Source organism: Notothenia rossii (genome assembly GCF_949606895.1).
Source record: "Notothenia rossii genome assembly, chromosome: 5".
Lineage (NCBI taxonomy): Eukaryota > Metazoa > Chordata > Actinopteri > Perciformes > Nototheniidae > Notothenia > Notothenia rossii.
This window is the reverse complement of record NC_136903.1, coordinates 25,518,324-25,540,594: the sequence shown is the minus strand read 5'-3', so window position 1 is coordinate 25,540,594 and position 22,271 is coordinate 25,518,324. Positions and strand designations below refer to the sequence as shown.

Here is a 22,271-nt window from a genome sequence, read left to right as displayed (position 1 = left end):
AGAGATTATTATCTAATATATGCATGTATCCAATGAAGCATTGCATAAAGTCTGTTGATGATCATAGGCTGTTGTTGGGGCTGCATAAACGTTTTTTTATTTTTGTTTTGTAGGCAGACCATGCAGGCCAGCCCAATGGTCAACAAGGTTCATGTTTTAATAGCATTTTTACAAAAAAAGCCCACGCGAGTCTAACATGTGAAAAAATGGCTTAGACCTCAGAGAGTTAAACTTGCGACCATAGTTTAACTGTATTTTGTTTTGAAAATCCACAGTGGAGGTTTGTGTCGAACTACATGCGGTTTATTTTGCATACCTCTCAGTAGCCAACGATCTGTGAGTCTGTTGGCTCGGACATAAACTCCGTAATAAATGTAGTCTACATTTCATAAGAGGTGTAAAACCTGAGAGCGTTTTAAATCGCAGTTGAACAAAATGCTTGTAGAATCTGTAGTCATATTTGTATTGTTGATTTAATGTGTGAACGAGGCGATGTAGAGAAGGTTAGTTTGTCATTATTAGGCTGTAATGTGTTATACTGTTGGAATGGTATGCTGGCCTATTGTTTTTGGATATTTATGGAGTTAGGTGGTCCGCGAGTGTTTTTTTATTGTGGTCCTTGGTATGAAAAAGTTTGAGAAACACTGGTGTATGGCATGCATAATGTTTTCTTAAATCAAAGGCCACCTGGAGGGCCCGTCACCACTTTGTATCTAATGGAAGGACACACGAGAGGCCACTTTATTATGTGTAATCTACAATTTAAGCACTCCAGAGGACACTTTTCCTGTTTTTTTTTTTTTCAGAACCAACAGGAGCACTAAAAACAGAGAAAAACTGAGACTGATAGGAAAGTAATTTTGCAGGTTGCTCATATGGTCATAAACCTGAATAATGGGCACATTCATATTATTGACAGTAAAGAGAATGTAAACAAAGTTATATCAATTAGCCCTCTCTGTCACAGCTGGAGGGCAAGGTACACAGGACCCAAATGCAGAAAATCCAAATCCAAAATACTTTTATTGCAGAACTAGCAACAAAGTAAAATCAGGCAAGGCAAAACACAAAAATCCCTCTGAACAACAACCTTGCAACAACATCAATAATCTCACAAAGACAGACAGAAAAACCAGAACTTAAATGCACACAAGACTAATCACACAAATAAGAAACAGGTGAGGAGGGAGGAGAAAACACAGGGGCACAAGGTGAACACAATCAGGTAATCAGGTAGGAGGGAACACAGAGACAGGAAGCAACAGGCAAGACGGGGGGTGAACACAGAGACAGGAAGCAACAGGAAACCAAAGACAGAACTAGACATGGCAAAAACACAACACAGACAGATCGTGACACTCTCAACATGAATGTCAGAACTAACTGTGACTGTAATCTATCTTATAATGTTATATATTTCAACAACCAATCATATGTTAACCAGCTGATGGGAGGAAAGGGGAACTGTGGAAGCCATTGAGATTCATCATCTTGGGACTATATGAATATCAACATTTGATTCCAATTCAATCAAGAATGTTTAAATATGTCATTAAAAAAAAATCCCATGAAAATCTATAGTTGTGAGGATGATATTAATCTTATAGTGGCACTTGAGGGAAACTAATGGGATCACCAAAGTCAAAAGGATCAATCCTCAGGGGACCATGAATGCCTCAACAAAGAACACTTCAGCTTTTGAGATAGAAGTGGTGGACAGCCATCCTTATAGCCATGCTAAAACACCATTGAACAGATCACAAATTCAAGGTCCTGCCAGAGCTTATGGATCAATAATTCACTGCCCAGGAAATTGATCATGCAGTCAAGCAGATTGCCGATAAGGAGTTCTTTGATCTCTGTGCAATTACTCTCCCATAATGTGTGATATTATTTCTGACAATGGCAGCTGATGACTTCTGACTGGGTCATTGTTCCTTCTCCATCTGACAAACAGTGAGAGGATCAGATGCTCTGAAATCACTTCAATTACCTCATTTTGGTCCCTCTGATGTGTATCTACTGGTCTTTTATCATTGAACCACAGAATGCCTGGATAACTACATACGTTTTTTTGTTATGATAAGAAGTTAGAATTAATGGTAATAGTCTAGTCCTTCTGATGTAGTGAGGGGATGTGTTTTGTCTGTGTGCGTGTGTGTCTGTCCGCGTAAGGAGCTAGTCATTATAATGAGCACACCGCACCGCAGTCTCTGAAGCTTAATTAGGCTATGCTTTCTCTTTCATTTCAACATGAACTTTCTGAATTGCAGTTACACACTTACAAAACCACATAAGTAACAGAAGCAGCAAATGGCTTGGACATTATTAGCTCTAATGTACAGTTTGAATATGTGCTGACAGTTTAGTTTTCAGGCTCTGTAACTGTACAATGATTAGAACTAATATATTTGCTTCTTAACTGCAATAATTCATCTTGTTCAAAGAAAAAAAACTGTTGCTGTGTTTCATTTTTCCACACACCCCTTTGTTTGATGTTTAGCTCAGCATTTGCTTTTTCTGTGTGTTTACTCAGAGTTCACTGTGGGTTTATCCTCGGCTTCTCTGTGAAGGAACTGCACCAACCGTTATATATGAGCAAATAGGATTTTTCAAACATAATCTGTGGTAGTGATTCAATGCAAAGCAGATTTTCTGTTCCTACTAATATTTCTAATGTAACAGACAAGATTTGATAGAGTTTGCCTTTTCAGGATTTCACATTCACACCGAACAATTCCTCTTTCCTAGCTGTAATCCTATTTTTCTGATTTAATGTGACAAATCACAAGGTCACCAGCAATTTGTGTCCTTACAATGTATGAGCAAAGCAGAAATTGCAAGTAAGCAAAATGTAGCTTTTTGTTGGAAGACAAAATGGGATTTTAACCAATACAATGAGAAGCAATTTCACCTAAGGATTTGCGCCTTTGCAGTTGCTCAACCTGCTAAAAGTGTTAACATCACTGCCAAGCAATAATGCATCTGTGCGATGTGCTATTTGCAAAGAGAAGATGTGTAGATCTAAAAGAATGAATTGCACGTAACTGCAAAGGTTTTGGTATGTTTGCACTATCATATCTTCAGCTAAATAATAATGTTGTGATTTAGACCTCGAGAAGAGGCAGAGAGCAGTTTGCAAGTGATGTTAAATTCATGGTGCTACTAGCTGCTATAATCCAAATTGTGTATTTGCCCGCTGAAGCATTGTTCTACCAGCTTTTTGTCAATATGTTGATTTCAATACCAAATAATACAATGCAATCAAAACATTGGAATATTTTCCACTTCCTGTGGTTACATAATGCCACAATCAAGCCATATTAAAAACATTCTATTTACCAGTTTACAACTTTTAAAAAGTATTCATGTTAACAGCCGAGTCATAATTGTGTACGCTTTGAAGAATTAAACTTTCCTCAACAAGCACGGAAACTTTACAGAACCAACTCTGTAATTGAACATATGTCTTCAGTTGTCTAATGATATGGGCCTGGAAATATTTCCCACCACCGATTCTATAATGCATGAGTGCAGCACAGTATAGGGTCGTATTCAGCAAAGCCATTTTATCTAAAGGGCCTCACACATTTATCTCTCTACCATAAAACAAGGGAGACTACTGCTATCTTGCGGCTCACAATATAAATTGGGTCAGCCTATTCCTTTTTCTTTGATAAGGAAAACCATGGCCATCAAACATACTGAAACCATGTCCTCTTTTATGGTTTATTTTCTGAGATTATTCACTGCTGTTTTGAACTATTTTGGAAACCAAGACCTGACAGATATGTGAGGGTTTTGATTAGAAACTAGTTGATTTCACCATGAAACATTGGTGGATATGCTTGAGTTTGAGGTTGTATTGCTGCCAGTTTATCTGTCAATGACATACAGTTTTGTGTTTTGTTTGTATGTTACTGGTTCGGATTCACCTGAATTAGTAATGGCAATATCAAATAGTATAGTGACAGAGGAAGAGCTGCTACCTTTATTAGTTTCTCATAAAGTGACTGCTCATCATGTGTCAAGTTAGATCTTCAAGGCAGACTAAATAAAGTGGGTCTTACATTTCCACCTGCAGCATGTCACAGCAGTACTGTCATCATCTTACCTACTTACATTGTAATTTACAAGCCTTACAGGCCTCCAATAAAAGAAAGACATTTCTCTTTTGACATGTTATTTGTTAAATCCCAACGTCATCTCTTCGTTCTTTGAAATTTTTGGGAAAATACCATTTCCAATTGTCCATTATCAGCTATGAGACATTATACTACTGTATGGCAATACTGCCCATGTCACTACATTTCATTCACATTACAGGTCAATTGTTAGATGCTTTTATACAAAGTGATTTACGTATTCAAAACTGTGGGTAATCATCACGAGATAATTTGATGTGAAGTGTCTTGCCCAAGGACTCAGCAGAATGATAATTGCAGCGGGATTTGAAGCAGTGTCCCGCTGATCCAAAGGTCAGCGCACCAATGCATTGAGCCACAATCCAAGTTCCCCTTTTTTCGCTTAGTTCAGTCATTATACATATTTGATTTTGTGTTGAATTAAGTTAATTTAAACTGTATAAGATCCACCATACATATTCATTGTTTTCAATGTAAAGCAATAAAAACGCCTTCCTTATCTTTAAAGAAATAAGTTGACATTGTTGGGAAAATACTGGCAGTTAGATGAGAAGATTGATACCACTCATATGTATCTATGCTAAATATGTAGCTACTGTACAGCTAAAGGTGCTTATATCATCTTAGCATAAAGTACGGAAAACAGTACTTCAGGCAACAAAACATCTTGTTAAAAGATGAGTGTTTTGTTAACATAAGGATATTTGTTAAGTTACTCTAGCAGAAAGGGGGACAATAAATTAAAAGTACAGAATTGCCTTTGTCCACCCTGACAGGAAGTTAAGGTGGGGAAGGAGATCAATGACACACCTATAAACTGTGGGAGGGATAGAAAAAATGTACACAAGCAGCATGGAGGAGATCACAGAGAAGAGTGACAGTGGCTTTATTCTGAAGTTGCATTCTGTTTATTGACATTTTTGCATTTGAAAAGAGAAGTAAACAGTGGGGACTATAAAAGTCAAGAAAGTCAAAAAAGCAGTGATCCAAGAAACGTCTGGATTTGGCAAACTTTTTTCTGGAAAACAAGGCACTGCTAGTGGTTTGCTTATCCCTGGAGCCGGTGGGAGGAATTTCATCTTGTTCACTCTGGACCTGTTTGGATGCAACTGTGGACTTCATTGCCTTTCTGTGGACATTACGGTAAGTCTCCTTCACTGAAACTCGCCACACTGCTCCCTTTTTCTCCACATTAACCCCTCACTCACACACAGACAACCCACTGATCTGAGCTTTATTTCTTTTTGATTAGAAAGGACAAAGAAATTGCCCCTCCCCCACTAACCGACACACCAGAGGCGGGAAGTAGGCAACTAAGTACATTTACTCAAGTACAGTACTTAAGTACCATTTTGAGATACTTGTACTTTACTTGAGTATTTCCATACACCTTTGTACTTCTACTCTACAGTTCAGAGGTAAATCCTGTACTTTTACTCCAATACATTTATTGAATTAATACCTTTAGTTACTTTACAGATTTAGATTGATAATGTGAAATATAATCAACACTTAAAAAGGACTTTAGTTACACCTGGGGTAAATTCACAAGCTGCCCTGCAGTATACTAAGTCATTAAAACTAGCTGCTCCTTTACCAGCTTTGATAAACACTTTAACATCAATAATTATAATCCAAACATATAATATATTATTCTGAAATGGGGGCATCTGCATAATGACTACTTTTACTCTGGCCACTTTAAGTATATTTTTATGCTAATACTTTTGTACTTTTATTTGAGAAAATGCAGGACTTTTACTTGTAATAGAGTATTGATAAACTCGGGAACTAATGCTTTTACTCAAATACGAGACCTGAGTACTTCCTGAGGACCTATTGCCACTCAAACGGTTCTCTTTTCCAGGCCTAACTAAGCAGATGTGTTGCCTGAACCAACGGGGAGATTTCGGCCAGAAACCGCTAACGTCTCCCATTTTCACCTCCACCAATAACGTAAGGTTTTCTCACAAGTTTTTTTCTTTTTTTTTCTTATGCCTGGTGGCTGTGTGGTATAACATTGTTTACTCCACTTATCAAAAATGTATGGATAAAATGTAACAAGTGTTAGGGAATAATTCTTCCTTACTCCTAAAATATTTAACCTTTTCTGTGTGTTGACGTTTACGACCAACCCTGAGTCTGTTATCTGTCTTAAGGAATGGGAGGGTTCAGCTATCGTTGATATTATCGGTCACAGAGGGTTTTATGAATGTGAGAACGCTGGCTTCTAAGCACCACAGACAGGTGATTCAGTGTCTCCAGATGTTGGGGCTATCTCCAGTGTTCCCAGAATGTTTACGTCAGCCCCCCGATATGTGGATTAACTCTATAAGCTAGTTAAAAGGTCTATCGAAAGAGAGGCTGGTCAGAATTGATGTGGCAACGCACCCGTGCAGTCAGAATATCTGGCTGCTGTGACTTGTGATATAAATTCTCCGGCCGATACTTGTAATAAACTACCAGTGTTTGACATCAAAGCTCCAACTCTCCTGGTGTCTCTCTGAGTCCTGACTCTCCATTGCTGCAGAAGTTTCCCTTACAACAAGGGGCCAAAGAAGAACTGTTCAAATGTCTCTTCATAGATTATATGTTAGACATTTCTAAAATAATAAAACACATTTATCACTGGTCTTCATGTGCCAAGGCAACATGGCCTGTCCCATGAGCCAATCCATGGATGTTGTTCTCCTTGCCAATAAATAGTCGAGCACATGACTTCCACGTAAAACAGCAACTTGTCTTTTCCCACAGTTAAGTTTTTAGATTGAACACACGGCAGGGCTTCTAGCAGAAGGAGAGGACTGATAATTACAGCACTGAAGGTACTTTCTAGGGATTTTGAAGTGGGACAAAATAAAATAAATTCACAGATAGGGTGTTTTTGTCTTTGTGTATGTAGCCCTTGTCTTTGTATCCTGTCAAAGTGTGACCTTGGTAAGGGGAATCGCAGTACAGACTTACAAGTACAGGTGGATCATTGGCCTTAGTGAGGCAGGTACGCCTGGGACCTCATTACTGCTGCTCATCAGAGTTCTTGTTTTCGACAATGAGGTCTGAAAGCTGATAGACTTTGTTGCTGCTGATAGCTTTCTTTCCTCAATTCAATCTCTTCCTTACAGTTTGCAAGACCAGCTTTATGTATTCCCCCTGGCTTTTCCATCAAACACATTGATAAGACACAAAGGAACAGTCAAACTTCCTTTTGAAAATGTGCTTCCTTTTTAAGACTGATCTGTGTAGTGTAAGAACAAAAACTATTTACACTCAGCAGTGGTGAGCCGGCAAGATACAAAATGCTCACACACGCTACAGTAAAATGCTGTTTTTAGCACGGTGGCTGTATTGTTTGGCTCCCGTAAGTTCTGTGTTGATTAAACCTCTGTTGTGAAATGAGGCTAAGGATGCCGCTGTCATTCAGGAACCCAGCTTACATGATGAAATGATTGACACATCAAAGGTTGACTGGGAACCTTATTAAGCTTTTTCTGTGTGTAGTGGTGTAATGCTGCCTTATTATTGCGAGGTTGTTTTTAGCTGGATACCCTGCAGTCACGGCTCGGTGACAGTGATTGGCTTCTGATGATAAATTGTGTTTACACTTACATCTTAACGGTAAAAATTGTCCATGTTGGTGTAGTGAGTTTGAACACTCGTTTACTCACAACTCATTGGTATAGCATTACAGTGTAAACTCCAGATTCACACACCTACACAAGTCAGGGAAGAAATCAGTGTCCGGAAACCTAATAGTGAAATCCACACAAATTACATAAAGTGATTGATCAGTACTAGAGCATGCTGGTAAATCTTTCATATACCCGAGACAGAAAAGTTGGCAAATCACATGATGGATATTTTCACAGACTTTTGCTCAAATTAGCAGTGGTGTGTTCAAACACAAAACCTTGTGTTTTCCAACTCGTTATCAGCCGCTAGCTAGGTCTCTACATTGGAGATGGATCAAATGGCCCCCGGCTTAAATAATTGACTGTCGCTTGTGTTTTGAGTTTAATGAGGCGGGGTGGTAGTTTGTGTAGATTCACATGGGAACAACAGGAAAATTGGCCACGTAGATTCCTCCATGTTTACTCGCCAGAATACATGCTCCCCACACTCCTCACACACATACAAATGCCTGTTGTCGTTCCAGTACTTTTTCATATCCTTTGTTGTTGCCTGTTTGATAAGACTGGAAGATATGTAGCAAATTGAAAGGGTCTTTGTTTCATGCAGTTCTGACAGAATAAACAAACAAACCTGCTTCTGCTGTTGTCAACAGGCAGATAACATGTGAGGATATGATAGTTGCAGAGACTGTGAAGCACATGTTCATTTGATAAAGAATATTGTACCTCATAGTTCCCTTATATATTATTGCTTCTCTTTTGATGCTTTAACTGCTCACTTAAAAGTAAAGATTAAGTCAGCAGGTTGTGAAGCTGACCGTTGAGCGGCCCGACCAAACAAGTTGGCAGAGGCAGAGAGTTCAAATATAACCCGGTGTGGGCATTTATTAATCATGGGCACACGATACACAGCCTCAATATGACTGTCCTCCCTGAACACAGTCAGCAGCCACAAGGATCTCACACACACCCAGACTAACAAGAAAACAGAACCTAAATACACACAGGACCAATCAAACCAACTAGAGGCAGGTGAGGGGGTAGGAGACAACACAGGGCACCTGAGGCCTGTACTACGAAGCTGGATTTTCGCTTAGCCGGCTAACTTCAGGGAAAGCCCGGGCTTTCCGGTCCTACGAAGCTGGTTCTCTTTTTAGCAGGCTAGATCTCCATGATAACTTATGCTGTGCGGCTAACCTGCCCCGGAGCAGGTTAGGTTGCAGGCTAAGAGCTCAACTCAGTGAAAGCACTGCCTGCTGACCAATCAGAGCTCAGTGTGCGGAGTTTAAAGCGATGAAGTCATATTACAGGAGAAAGTAAATACAGAAAAGCTGCCGTTGAAGGAAAGACGGCCGGCAAAAATCACAGACTGTGTGAACGTGAACATTAATAGAATATCACCTCCCATCTTCAGAGCAATCTGACTATTATAACATTAGCGTAAAGAAAGCTTACTTAAATATCTGCCACAACATAAGTAACCGGATCAAAGTAAGATTAAGTACAGTCCGCGGCATATCACATCATAATGTATCATATATTTCCTTATCTGAGTCAGCTGAGCCGTATCTGGCCGTGCAACACTCACAGTGTCACATACTGTATACAGAAGTATTATTTTAAGCAACACATTAAGTTGAGGAAACACTCGAGTCAAATGTAATTAAAGTCAGATCGTGTCTTAGACACGGCAGTGATATCATAAACCTGTTAATTATGCATTCAAACACTTTTTCTGTTACCAGCTGTATTTACCTTGCAGGTGCAGCTATGTGGCTTTTATCCTGGATAAAGTGTTTAAGTCATGGATGTTTAAAGTTTAACTTCTTCATATTTGTCTAATATTATAGTTGACTTTTCATTCAGGAAGTATGACGCTGCGCTGTCAGTACGCTTCTCCATGTTTTTGATTGGTCGAATGCTCCAAATACCACTCCTTTCATGTGAACGCGTACCTAACTAGATAGGGCACGGCTGGTTTGAGCGATCCACTTGATAACCAGCGTCGTAGTACAGTTTAGCGGCAGCGCGTATGTTTTGGATTAGGCCAACCGGCTAACTCAAACATATCCAGGTTAGGAAAATCCAGCTTCGTAGTACAGGCCTCAGGTGTGAACACAATCAGCATCAACAGACAAGACGGGAAGGGGAACACTTTTCAAAATAAAACCAGGGAACAAATCACATACTAACACCAATGAAGCTATACAATCCGTAACGGAGGCCGAGGTCCCAGAGATCAACTCCGTTACATTAGCATGGCAAATTTGGTCCTGTAATTATTACTTTGATTATGTCTTTACATTTTACGAGAAAGTACTAATAATTGTCTTTCACTAAAAATCTCTCGTTTTTATTTAACGTGTTACTTGAATTTGCAAGTAATTTTGTATCTTCATTTTGTTAAGTACATTTAAATCATAGCACCAAGTAAATGTTGACTAAAGTAATGGGTTGACCTACAACCATGCCTACAACCTGTGAAAAGCAAGTAAAATGTACCTGGGCAATGTGAGTAAAGGTGGGCGACGCCCCCGATCACGTTAGAGGAGTTTGAGCACAGTACATTTGAAAAAAAGCAGACTGTTCCAGTTAAAGAGAGAATGGACCCTCGTCTAAAATGAATACTCGTGGATTTTGAATAATGTAAGTATATGTAGGTACTTTATTACCTCTGTACATCCCTGTTAGTTAGTTAGTTAGTTAGTTTGTCAGCTTAATGTGGATATCAAACAAATGTTGGCTAAGGTGAGTCTTTCATCTTAGCAATTTAGCTAGTTAGTGTGCTAGCTAATTTTGCCTGCTTTCATGGACGTGTCAACATGTAATACTTTGTGGTTTAGTAGTTGCTTCAAACTTGTGAACAGCGACGAAATTCACAGTTTTTAATACAACATGTGGCAGTGGGACATTAGTAGTTCAGAGGAGTTATTTTTTATTTAGGGGGGCGGGGGGATGTTCACGCTACATTTTTAAATGCTGCTCGTTAGTAAAGCAGTGTGTCGCCAAACAGATTTTTCCTTTACTGTGGGAGTCAAGTAAATTCACTCACAGTGCATCCGACTGTGTGTGATGCAAATGTGTGCTTTTATTTTACAAATTGTTCACCAGCTTTAAAAGAAAACAAGGGTAGGTCACATTCACTGCCATGGACGCTGCTCTGTGTAAACTGCCTGTGTACCACTGTATGTGATGCGGCCTGTTTACTGCAGCCGAAAGAACGAGAGGGGTATTGTAATCCTGGGAGACTTTTGGGTCACTTTATTAGAACATTAACTGTTGGTGCTGCCTTTTGTAGCGGGTTAAATTGACGATAAACCATAATATTTGTTTCCAATATCTTTATGTACTTACAGTTATGTGTTTGCTACAATAATTAATATGTCTGTTAAACAGCACCACACTGAAGTTATACGGAAGCCGCCCTCCCGCCTGATGGAGCTTCTGGAAGAGTCTGCAGAGGAGCCCGTTAAAGAGTACCAGGTAAATGTTCTGCTTGATTAGTTTTAAAATGTGTCTGCTGTTCTGTACATGTTGCCAGTTTGTGAAAAACCTCTTCAATCTCCAGTTTTTAAGTTAACATTTAGATTAAGTACATTGGAATTTAATTTTACTGTATGACTGTGGAGCTATTTCAGGGTCATAGCCTACGTTTTGATCATTCAAACATTTTTTTTTCCTGAACTTTGAAAAATACAATGATGTATTTGAAATCATTTTTTAGGTTGAATATCTATGGAGTCAGATTTGGGTCAATATTCTAGCGCGCAAAACAAGCTACTAACGAGCGGAAAATGTGCTTTTACACGCGCATGAAATGACCCTCGCGCGCAGATTAAACCCCCGCGAGCAGAGACAGCCCTCTATCGAAAGCCTAAAGTGCCACTATTCGCCCGTTTAACACACACACACACACACACACGCACGCACGCACACGTAAAACGCGCGAAACGTTCTTGACGCGCGTTTTTTAATATGATAATGAGCCCCGCCTTCTGTTTTGCATAGCCAGTACATTTAAAGTGTGTGTAACCAATCAGTGAAGAGTTAAGCCAGACTAAAGCAATCTGTTGATGAAAAGTTCCTGTAACCTACCCCATTGTGAGATTTAGATAGATGGAAAGAATAAAGAATAATCACAATAATTAAATCTAAATTAAACATGTACAGTAAATAATATAAAGTATAAACATATCTACAGTCACAATTTCATTATTGTTATTCATACTTTCTGTTATGTAGTTTATTAATGTTCCCGTGCTTTCAGTTTCCATCCAGTAATATAATCACATTGCTATTTTGAGGGTGTGTTCAAAACAATCTATGTAATGCAACTTGCTGTACGTACTGCTAGACCTACTATTGGGGAATCTGATTTATGTTGTAATGTTTGTGCCGGAGCCGCTTCATACAAAACAGTACTCCGGTTAGAGAGATGACACCTGACGGGAAATACAGTCAATTGGTACACACTGTGAATATGAGTGGGAAAAATTAGTGTAATAAATGCTTTTTAGACAAGAAATATAAAGTTAACTCAACTAAAGTTGCTCAGTATTTTTGTATTGTCAATACTATTACTGCACAACTAATATCTCACATCTGAAGGTTTAAAGAAAAGGCACCTTAAAATAAAGATTGGTCTTTCAATACATTAGCTGGTTGATTTTGTCTTTTCAATTGTTTATCTAAAATAAAGTAGCTATAACTGGTACTTATCGTTTGAAGATAAAGTCTGGTTATAATGCTGTTTGAAGGAGGCACACAGGTAAGAGCACTAACTAGCTAATGTATCTTAATACAATGTAACTCCTAAATGTATCACAAACTTTATAAAAACTTATATTTCAGTCCACAAATACACAGAATAAAGAATACATTCAGGTCAATGTAAAAAAATAGTAGTAGAGGAAAAGTGTGTGTGTACAAGATGGATATTAATTTTACTCCACAATTTCCTACCGTATTATTAAATAAGTCTGCACAGCTGAGGGGACACCTTTAACTTAATTAATGTGATTTATTCATTAAAAACTGTATTTTCAGAGTTAATCAAATGACAGCCACATTGTTACCTAAAGTGTCAAACACATTTAAGGAGTGCAATGCAACTGAAAGGTACACTAATAAAAGTAAAACAGTAAATTTCTTCAGAACAATCTGTATATTTTAACTCCAGAGCACATTTATTTGAATGAAAAACAAGTTGTTCACACAACCAGCTTTGGCCTCTGAGGCAGTCATTACCTGATCTTAGACATGTTAATAAGTACCACAGTTATTAGTTGCAGTAATATGTGCCGCTTCCAAACATCAAACTCTTAGAAAAAAGACTTGTCCTTATTATCTACTGCACACTTTTTTTTAAAGCAACACTGACAACTTGCGCCTGTGAGACATGTAATCTCAGAAAATGATTAGACATGCATAACTTCTACAGTGAAAATCGGTCATACTGTAAGTGCAACTTCTGAACACAACACTTTTTCGCAAATGTTTTACAATGCATAATTATTATAAAACCTTGGTTTTAGAAACCTTACCATGTAACAATGGTAACTGTGAGTGAGTGCAACAAAGTGTCTACTCTGGGATGAACAGCTGGGTTCTCAGTCTATTCACTTTTGGGCTCATCTTTTTCCCCTCAAGTTCCATCGGGACTTTTTCCACAATGTCAAAAGTGGATTGCAGTTATTTCGGATATCTTAAGTTCAGTGCGTATATGAGCCCGAAGAGCATGGCAAAAGCTGTCGCAACCGAGGGCAAGCCGCTGAGGACCTCTGTGCCTTCGATGAGAACCTTGCCGTCTGTGGGTCGATGAAACTGATCCTTTTTCCCAATGACAAAGATTGCCATTGTTGCCTGCTCCAGTTCTCCAGCCTCAGCGTCCTGCATATCATGCAAAAAAAAGGGAAATGGATGAGGACCACATAGTGTAGTTCAACAGGCCTGAGGCGCAAAGGTTTCCCAATGTTTGCAGCTACCTTTTAAAAATACAAGATTATAGTGGATAGATGAAAAGGAAAGTTCTCAGTTCAGTCGGCCCAAGAGGAAAGCTCAGGAGGTCATCACAAATGACTAGCTTTCTAATCAAGGAGTTATTTGCATGCAGTACAAATCTGTTATTTTTCTTTTATGAACAAACTTCTTGTGAGTGAGTGGGAGGTCTTACCTGGAATTCTTTAATGAGATGGTCAACAGGTTCACCCAGGTAGATCATTAGAGATTTGAGGATACATTCTCTTCCGATGGCGATGTCCACAGTCTGAGTAAGAACAGTTTTATATATTTATATATATATATATGTAATAAATAAAAAAAAAAAAAAGGACGATTCAGCCACTGATCCCACAGATAAACTCATTCATAGATACCTCATCCAAAACCTGCAAGATCCCGGTGGTCTTCTGTTTCACAACTCCTCCCCTGCTCCTGATGACCTGCAGCAGTTTGGTGGAGTGTTTGTCCAACTGCGCCAAGAACTTTGTCTCCAATGAAAATGTCTGAATAAAGCATGCTAGCGTTAGCTTATAAGGGCTATCAACAGCCGGTAAGAGTCACAGCCAGAGTCAACGGAAGATATACTCAGACAAGCGTTAACGTTTCGGTATGTGAAATTATATTATATATATATATATTAACATTAGTTTATCCTTACCAGTATCACATGTGCTCGTTTTCCAAGTGTCAAAGGCTGGATAGAAGCGGATGAAGTCTGCTGGTTACGACGGTTACCTCTGTCACTAACCGATCTGCCCACATGATCTGCCCCCCTGCCCGATCTGTACTGCGCATGTGCGGGATGGACAACTACATACGGAAACCCAAATGGGACATTTGACACAGTGGCCTTTGGCAAAGCAGAAAAAGAACACCCGACAATATTAATCTGAATGAGAGAGGTTAGTTAGTTAGTTAGATTAGTTATTGTTATTACAACGTGACTTCATATTACAACGTGACTTCTCTATTATTTAACAACTCTTTTTATTGGGTTCTTTTATTTTGGGTTAAGTAGATTGTCAGAATAAGTGAGAAATGGATTTAACTTCTGTTAGACAGCTATCATGCTGAATCAGTTGTCCCTCCCCCTGGTGCCAGGACCAACAGATCCATCTGTAGGCTCAGCAGCCCTGTCCCCCCATAAGTGTTATATTTTCACAGCTCAGTGTCAGTAAATATTGTGCGGTTAGTTTTGGACTACAAGATAGATGCAAGCCTGTACAGGTAGAGTTATTTAAAGCATAAATGAGTCGATTGGGTTCTGGAGGTGTGGTTACAGCAATTGTGCTTGGTTGGCGTGGCCCGGGCCTGGTGGTGGGGCCCAATGTGATATATTTTCATGGGGCCCAAAATCCCTGGTGTGTATGGCCAGAGGGCAGGACCTATAAACACATGTACCACCCAATAGCATAGTTCCATCCCCTGAAGACAAGGAATGTGTCATAGTAGAAATGTGCAGCCCAATGAAAGAAGGAAGCATAAAGCTTGTACATTTATATAACCCGTGTAAAAATCTTCACATTGAAACTTTACAGACAATAGCAGGGACGAGTCATAGAAGGGAAGTGTGGTGTGGTGATTTTAATGCTCACAACAGCCTATGGGGAAGCATTCAAACAGACAGTAATGGGGATGTTGTAGAACAAATGTTAGAGGAAAGATCACTGTTTTGCCTTAATGATGGACAAAAAACAAGAATAGACGTGAATAGGGGGACACAATAATGTTTGGACCTCACACTTGTGACGGATAGTTTAGTTAAATCGTGTGAATGGAATGTAAAAGTGACTGTACCATAGGAAGTGATCATTACCCAGTTTTCACTATCATCAACACAAATAGGAAGTGAGTATATTTACCAGGTGGTGCTTTGGTAAAGCAGACAGAAATGTAGACTTTGCTGTAAGGAGTCAGCACAATTGTTAGCATTAGAAGGAAGTATAGAGGAGTGCTCAAATCCAATCACAATGCACATTAAAGAAGCAGCAAATACAACTATGTCAAAAATAACAACAGAGGGTAGGAGGAAAGTGGTGCCGTGGTGGAATGAGGAATGTAGCAGAGCTATTAAAGAACAAAACAAGGTATTTAGTAACTACAGACCCATAGCATTAACATCACACTTGTGTAAATGGATGGAGAACATGACATATAGACTATCACATGTCTTAGAACAAAGAGGGTTACTGAGTAATTTTCAGAGTGGTTTTTGCAAAGGAAGATCCACAATATGCTTTGGTTAGAGTGAGCAATGAGGTGGGAATACAGTGTAAAGACACTGAAAATGAAAGAGGTTATGGCAATAGTATATTTTGACATTGAAAAGGCTTATGACTCTATGTGGAGGGATGGGTTACTCATCAAATTAAGTGACAGGTAACAGTGGCAGTAACAGGATCATGGCTCAGACAGGAAATTCAGAGTTCAAGTAGGGGCAGAGGTTTCGAAAGAGTTCAATATAGAAAATGGTATTCTCCAAGGGAGTTCAATCAGCCCGATATTATTTAACATTATGATAAATGACATATTGACTAAGTTGGTCGGATGCATCAAATCTGCCTTGTATGCAGATGACGGGGACATATGGATAAGGGGAAGAAATGTTCCATATGTGTTTGAGAAGATAGGCAAAGCTATAAAGAAAGTGGAGAATGGGTCATACAACTGGGGTTTCAAACTGTCAGCAAGCACATCTTGCTTCATGACATTTACAAATAAATGCAAGATGGAGACTGAGAAGCTTACATCATATGGAAAGCCGATGAATGAGGTCAATGAATTTAAATATCTGGGGCTATGGTTAGATAGTAAATGTACATGGAAAACCCATATTAAACATTTGGAAACAAAATCCCAAAAAGTTTTGAACCTATTAAGAGCGGTGGCAAGATGTGACTGGGGGGCAGACAAACAGGCACTAATTGACATCTATGGGGCAATTATGAGGACAACTCTGGATTACGGGTGTTTAATATATGCAGCAGCAGCAAAAACGTCATTACTAAAAATGTTTAGATTACAATATAAAGCGTTACGGTTGTGTATAGGTGCAATTAAGTCAATAATTATCACAAATACCTCAAAATATACACAGATGGTTCTAAGAACAAGGAAGAGTGTGTTGGAGTTGGTATATATATCCCAGACTTTAAAATATGGATTTCAAAAAGAGCGTCTGATCAATTATAATTGTATACAGCAGAAATGCTGGCTGTAATAATAGGATTGCAGTGGGTTGAAGAGGTCAGACCAGATAGGGTGTTGATATGCACAGATTCATTATCCATTTTAAAAAGCATACAGTCAACAACAACTGTCAGAGAAGAATTACTCATATAACTTAATCATAGCTTGTTAAGTCTTCACAGAGGCGGTATAGATCTTCAGTTCTGCTGGGTGCCTGCACATCAGGGGGTGAAAGGGAACGAGTGTGCTGACAAATGAGCAAAACGTGCACTACAAAAGGAAATAACATTACCAGTTCAACTTAGAAAAGGAGAAGTAAGCACTAATTAAGAAAAAAGGGATGGAGATCTGGCAGAAAAGGTGGGAGAAAGACCAGAAAGGCAGTTCAAAAGACAATTACAATTAATATTTATAAAGAAAGAAACGGAATGGAGGAAATCATGATAGCTAGACTCAGACTGGATCACACAGCATTGAATGTTACTCTATGTCATGGGGAAAAGTAACAGTAAGTAACAGTGACAAGAGTAGGAACGGTGGAGTTAAAGAAAATGTGGAACATATCATATTACACTGCAACATGTACAAAACAGAGAGGGAAAAACTAAGAGACAGGGTCAGAGAGGCAGGAAGGGAGTGGAGCCTGATGGGGATACTGGGAACAGAAGGTGAGGGGGTAAGAGCTATCGGGAAGGCCATTCTTAAGTATTTGAGCGAAAAAGAATTGATTGGAATAATTTAAAACGCCGTAAACACAGTGCTATAATTCCACAAGTGGTGATAGGATGATCCACACTCTTGTACAGTAGGGGGCGGTATGCACCTTAAAGTTGTTCGCAATCCGCCCAAAAACCGAAGAAGAAGAACGATTATACATCCATGGAACAGACACATGGCAGCAACTTTCCCTCTGCTTCATTTATTTCTCCTGTTCAATGGGTTAGTAGTGTGTGTGCACAGATTATGTCATATTTTGATCTAAGAAGTGTGTTTGAAACTGTTTTATGTGTAGTTTAATCTCATTCTGTGAGCTGCGCCACTAGCGTGTGGCTAATGGCGTCCGCTAGCTTCTTTAGCACAGGCTGTTGCTCCCTGAATAACGTAGGGCTCTACTTACCATGTGTATGACTCCCGTGCACTAGTTTGACTTACATTTCAAGTTTATTCTGTTTGTATAAATATGTGAAATGCTGGTCTGAGGTCATAATTGTTCATATTATTTAAATGCTAAAACGCTAATGCTATGCTAATATTGTGCCTGTACAACATAGCCATGTTAAAGTGAGTACAGTCAACCGGGTTGTGTGTGTTATCTGTTATCACTGTATTATATACTGTAAATGAAAAAGGCTTTAATCCTTCATAAAAGTCATATGGCATGTGGATTTATGTCCATTTTTGATTAGAGACAAATATGTCATACGGTTATTTTGATTTGCTAAATGTATGATTACATTCTCAGTTAGCTTCAGGCCTCACTGAGGCGAAGTATTGAGGTAGAAAGCTGGTGAAGCCATTTCCTGCCGTCATTATATTCTGTTTGCACAGATAATAAACCTGGTTGGCAAGAAGGAAGTCGTTTTCATTCAACACAACGCAGAGATACATCTGGCGTCAATCCAGACCGGTCACACAAAGAATTATTAGATAAATAGAGAAAACAGATATCATTTGTAAGTGAATTTATTAATGTGTTTAATACATTCTGGCTAGAACGACCACACAAACGGCAGTAACTTTCCCTGTGCTTCATTCTTTTCTCCTGATCAAGAGGCTTATTATCTGATTACCAGCTCTGCACAGCGGACTTGTAACACTAGCAGCAGTGGAGATGGAGCAGCATCAGAACCTGGAGGCTTCTACCCTTCTGAAGAAGAAGAATACAGCAGCAAGGATCCATTTGAAGATAGGTAAATGTAAATATTACAGTAATAGTGTACTTGCATTGTGTGGGTGCAAGGGTGTAAGGGTGTAACTTTGGTTTGAGAAGTGGGGGGGACACAAAACAGGGGGTCCTCCGAATGAAACATCTTCTCAATTTAATTCCATTTCCTGCCTTTCTACAAATATATTAGGGACTATAGTGTTAACAAATCCAAGAAAATGTGTAGTGTGTATATAATGAGTGTGCACACTTATCTAGTATCCTATCCATGTATCAGAGTCCTGCACGGGTCTGATTTTCAAGACCCGCTCCCGCCCCGCACCTTCGACGTGCAATACCGAACCCGCCTCGCTACCCGCACATATTACCAATTAGTTCCGCAACCCGACTCGACCCGTCGGCACAGGATCCGCAACCCGACCCGAACCCGCATATATATATATGAGCAGTGAAAACGTGCAATTATTAACACACGCAGTTGCATATTTGTCTCAAAAAGCGTGGGATGTTGGTTATTTTCTCCATCTAGGAGGACACCAAAAGCCTCCCAGACGTTGGATTTCGCTCTTGAGGAAGTGTTGGAAAATGCTGTATTCTCCGCTGGAGAGCTTCACCTCAGCCATTCAGAATGTACAGCGCTCAGAAGCAGATTGATGCGCTGCAGAGGTTATGATTATGCACGGTCCCGCGGGGGAGAGGTCTGAGGATTTAAACATTAAACTAAATTATTATTATTTTAATATATTTATTATGCAACACCCGCGACCCGACCCGTATCATCTTTGTTTTACCCAGAACCGAACCCGGAAAAAAGTGTTTGAAAAAATACCACCCGCGAATCACCTTTTTTGCGGGTCACCCGTCGCGACCCGATGCAGGACTCTGCCATGTATACCTGTTTTATTTGTGATGACCTCACATCCTCTAGGGGGGGTACTAGTATATATTTCAATCATCAAAAATCCATTAGAATATACTCACAAGCAATAACACATATTTGATCAACTCCTCTCTCCTTTTCTTTATCTTACCTAGTCTGCATTCTTTCTTTTTATTTATGCATATTTTACTAATCACTCCCCTTTCAAACTGTGTTTTTTATTTTTGTACTGACCTATTGCACACAGTGGAATGATTTATTAACTCATTTTATATACAACTAATATTACATAGATGGAAATATTTGTTTACAAAGATGACCAAACCGTTTGAGACCCACTGAGATAACTTAGACTAAAGTTTACAATCTAATAGTCCTTTACCTTCCTGAGCTGACCTTATCCCTCTCAGTCCCAGAGGAGAGAGCTCTCCCTCTCCTTATTGTTGAAACAGCTTCTAATCTCCGTTAGCTCCGAGCTAGCACCAAATATTAACAACGTCTCTCTTTCTATCTCTCACACGCTCCTCCTCCTCCTCCTCCTCCTCCTCCTCCTCCTCCTCCTCCTCCAGAGAAAGAGAGCATTTTATTTTGAGTTGGGCATTGTTATTTGTGCTTGAGAAACATTCCACTTGAACTTTATTTTAACAAACTTAGTAGTAATTATTGTCCTATATATTTTTTTCAGATTTCACAGCTGCCTGGGCCTAGCAGCAAAAAGAACCTCCATTTGTCCCTGCCCCCAGGTCAAGATCTACCGTGGCTCAAGGGCCTTCACCAGAGCCATCACCACCAAGGACCAGAGGACCATCATCACTACAGTGGCCTCCATCTCCATCTGCCACAAGATTAAGATACACCTCGGTACAAAGGCCTCCACCACAGCCATCACGATCAACCCAGCCAGCAAAGAAGTCTCGCCTAGCAGACATACCTCCCACACGGCCACCAGCATCAACCTGGGACAATCACACCTACCTCCCTCCGACACAGCCACCAGCAGCCCATGCACCATCACCATCACCTACACAGCAGCCAGACCCCCTGTCCTGGAAGACAGACAAAGACCATGACACTGCTCCCCCTGTCTTTACATTTATAATGAATAGTTGGTTGAAAAAGTTCTGATATTGTAAATATTGAGATTTTACAGTTTCTTATGTTAACATAAATTGTTGGTTGAAAAAAAAAGTTCTAATGCTCAATTTGTATTTTTACACATCACACGAACCTTGGTATGGAATATGAAGTCATGAATCAGTCCTGATGTAACTTTTCTGTGGTGAAAGCAGAGGGATGGAACTATTTTACACATAAATAACATTTCATCTCATCTACTGTATATAGGCCTATAGTGTAATTCATATAATTATTTCACTACTTTTGTAAACCAAATCTAAAACGCCCCAAAAAATAGACGAGATGAGTAAATGTGTTTTTCGAAAGAGTTTTTAGGTTTTACAAAAATCGGATTTCTCATTTTCAGCTAAGTATCTCATAAGACAGTGCTCTAAGGTGAGTGACTTGCATCTCTAGCAAGACCAGAGAGTGTCCTGAATATTTTGATAAGTAACATATGGGGTGCCATGTTATAAGAAGTACATTTAAAAGGTGATTTAAGGAGACGTCTACATATCGAGAAAATATCCTTATACTCCAGAGGGTTAAGGAAAAGCGTAAGGCAATTGTATTTTTTATATATATGTATTTTATATTGTTTGATTTATTGATTATATTCAAAGGAAAAATAATACTTGGTCCCCTGAATCTGGAATAATATACAATTTACAGCAAAGCCTAAACATTTCAGGAACTTTTCATCTACAAATTGCTTTGGTCTGGCTTTACTCTTCACTGATTGGTTACAGACACTTTAAACTTAGTGGCTATGGAAATCAGAAGGAGGGGCTCATCATATTAAAAAATGTGCATTTTACGCGTGTAAAACGGGCGTTTTTCGCGCGTAATACGCGCGTTTCTAGACGCGTCAAGAACGCGCATTTTTTGCGCAAAAAACGCGCGTTTTAAACGGGTGAATGGTGGCACTTTAGGCTTTCCATAGCCCTCTTGCTCGCTCGCGGGAGTGTCAGCCTCATTCGCTCGCGGAGTCTGTCTGCGCGTGCGTGAAAAGTTTCTGACACTTTGGGGCGGAGCCACTGGACTTTGATAGGCAGCTGCCAGGAAACCTGGAGCTGCCAGGTTTGATAAATGCCTGAACTACCAAGAGCCGAGGAGTGACAGCAAGATCAGTTGGACGAGATTGAATGGTAAAGATGTCCATAAAAATCCATGAGGCCTATATTCGTGAAGTGTACAGCTAATATATATATATATATATATATATATAAAACAATATATTTTTGAGTGGGCTGTATCTGTCGAAAACTGCTAGCTACTGTCTGCTGTATGCACCTCATACGAAATGAACTATAAATTAACTATAGTATTACTATGCTGTAAGAGTTGTATAGTGTCCTATAGTAAGTTTGTACAGTGCTGTAGTATTTTTTACCTGCTATTGTATTACTATAGTTTTTTCTGTAGTG

At 39.3% G+C, this 22,271-nt stretch overlaps 1 protein-coding gene across 1 annotated transcript; it reads left to right on the top strand.

The window, feature by feature from the left end:
• The first annotated feature begins 5,179 nt into the window (after nucleotides 1-5,179).
• Nucleotides 5,180-20,910, top strand: LOC307040943 (uncharacterized protein). The gene is made up of 5 exons (XM_079684174.1): nucleotides 5,180-5,288; nucleotides 6,013-6,101; nucleotides 11,171-11,257; nucleotides 18,737-18,873; nucleotides 20,414-20,910. Exons 1-5 carry the CDS (start codon nucleotides 5,249-5,251, stop codon nucleotides 20,796-20,798), a joined length of 738 nt encoding a protein of 245 aa, XP_079540300.1. The 5' UTR covers nucleotides 5,180-5,248; the 3' UTR covers nucleotides 20,799-20,910.
• The last annotated feature ends 1,361 nt before the right edge of the window (nucleotides 20,911-22,271 follow it).

What these genes read in the sequence shown, in the direction of transcription:
- LOC307040943 (XM_079684174.1), top strand. Translation starts at nt 5,249, where the DNA reads ATGCAACTGTGGACTTCATTGCCTTTCTGTGGACATTACG. An exon ending in GCCTTTCTGTGGACATTACG is followed by an intron (nt 5,289 to 6,012) that starts GTAAGTCTCCTT and finishes TCTCTTTTCCAG; the next exon opens with GCCTAACTAAGCAGATGTGT. An exon ending in AAGGATCCATTTGAAGATAG is followed by an intron (nt 18,874 to 20,413) that starts GTAAATGTAAAT and finishes TATTTTTTTCAG; the next exon opens with ATTTCACAGCTGCCTGGGCC.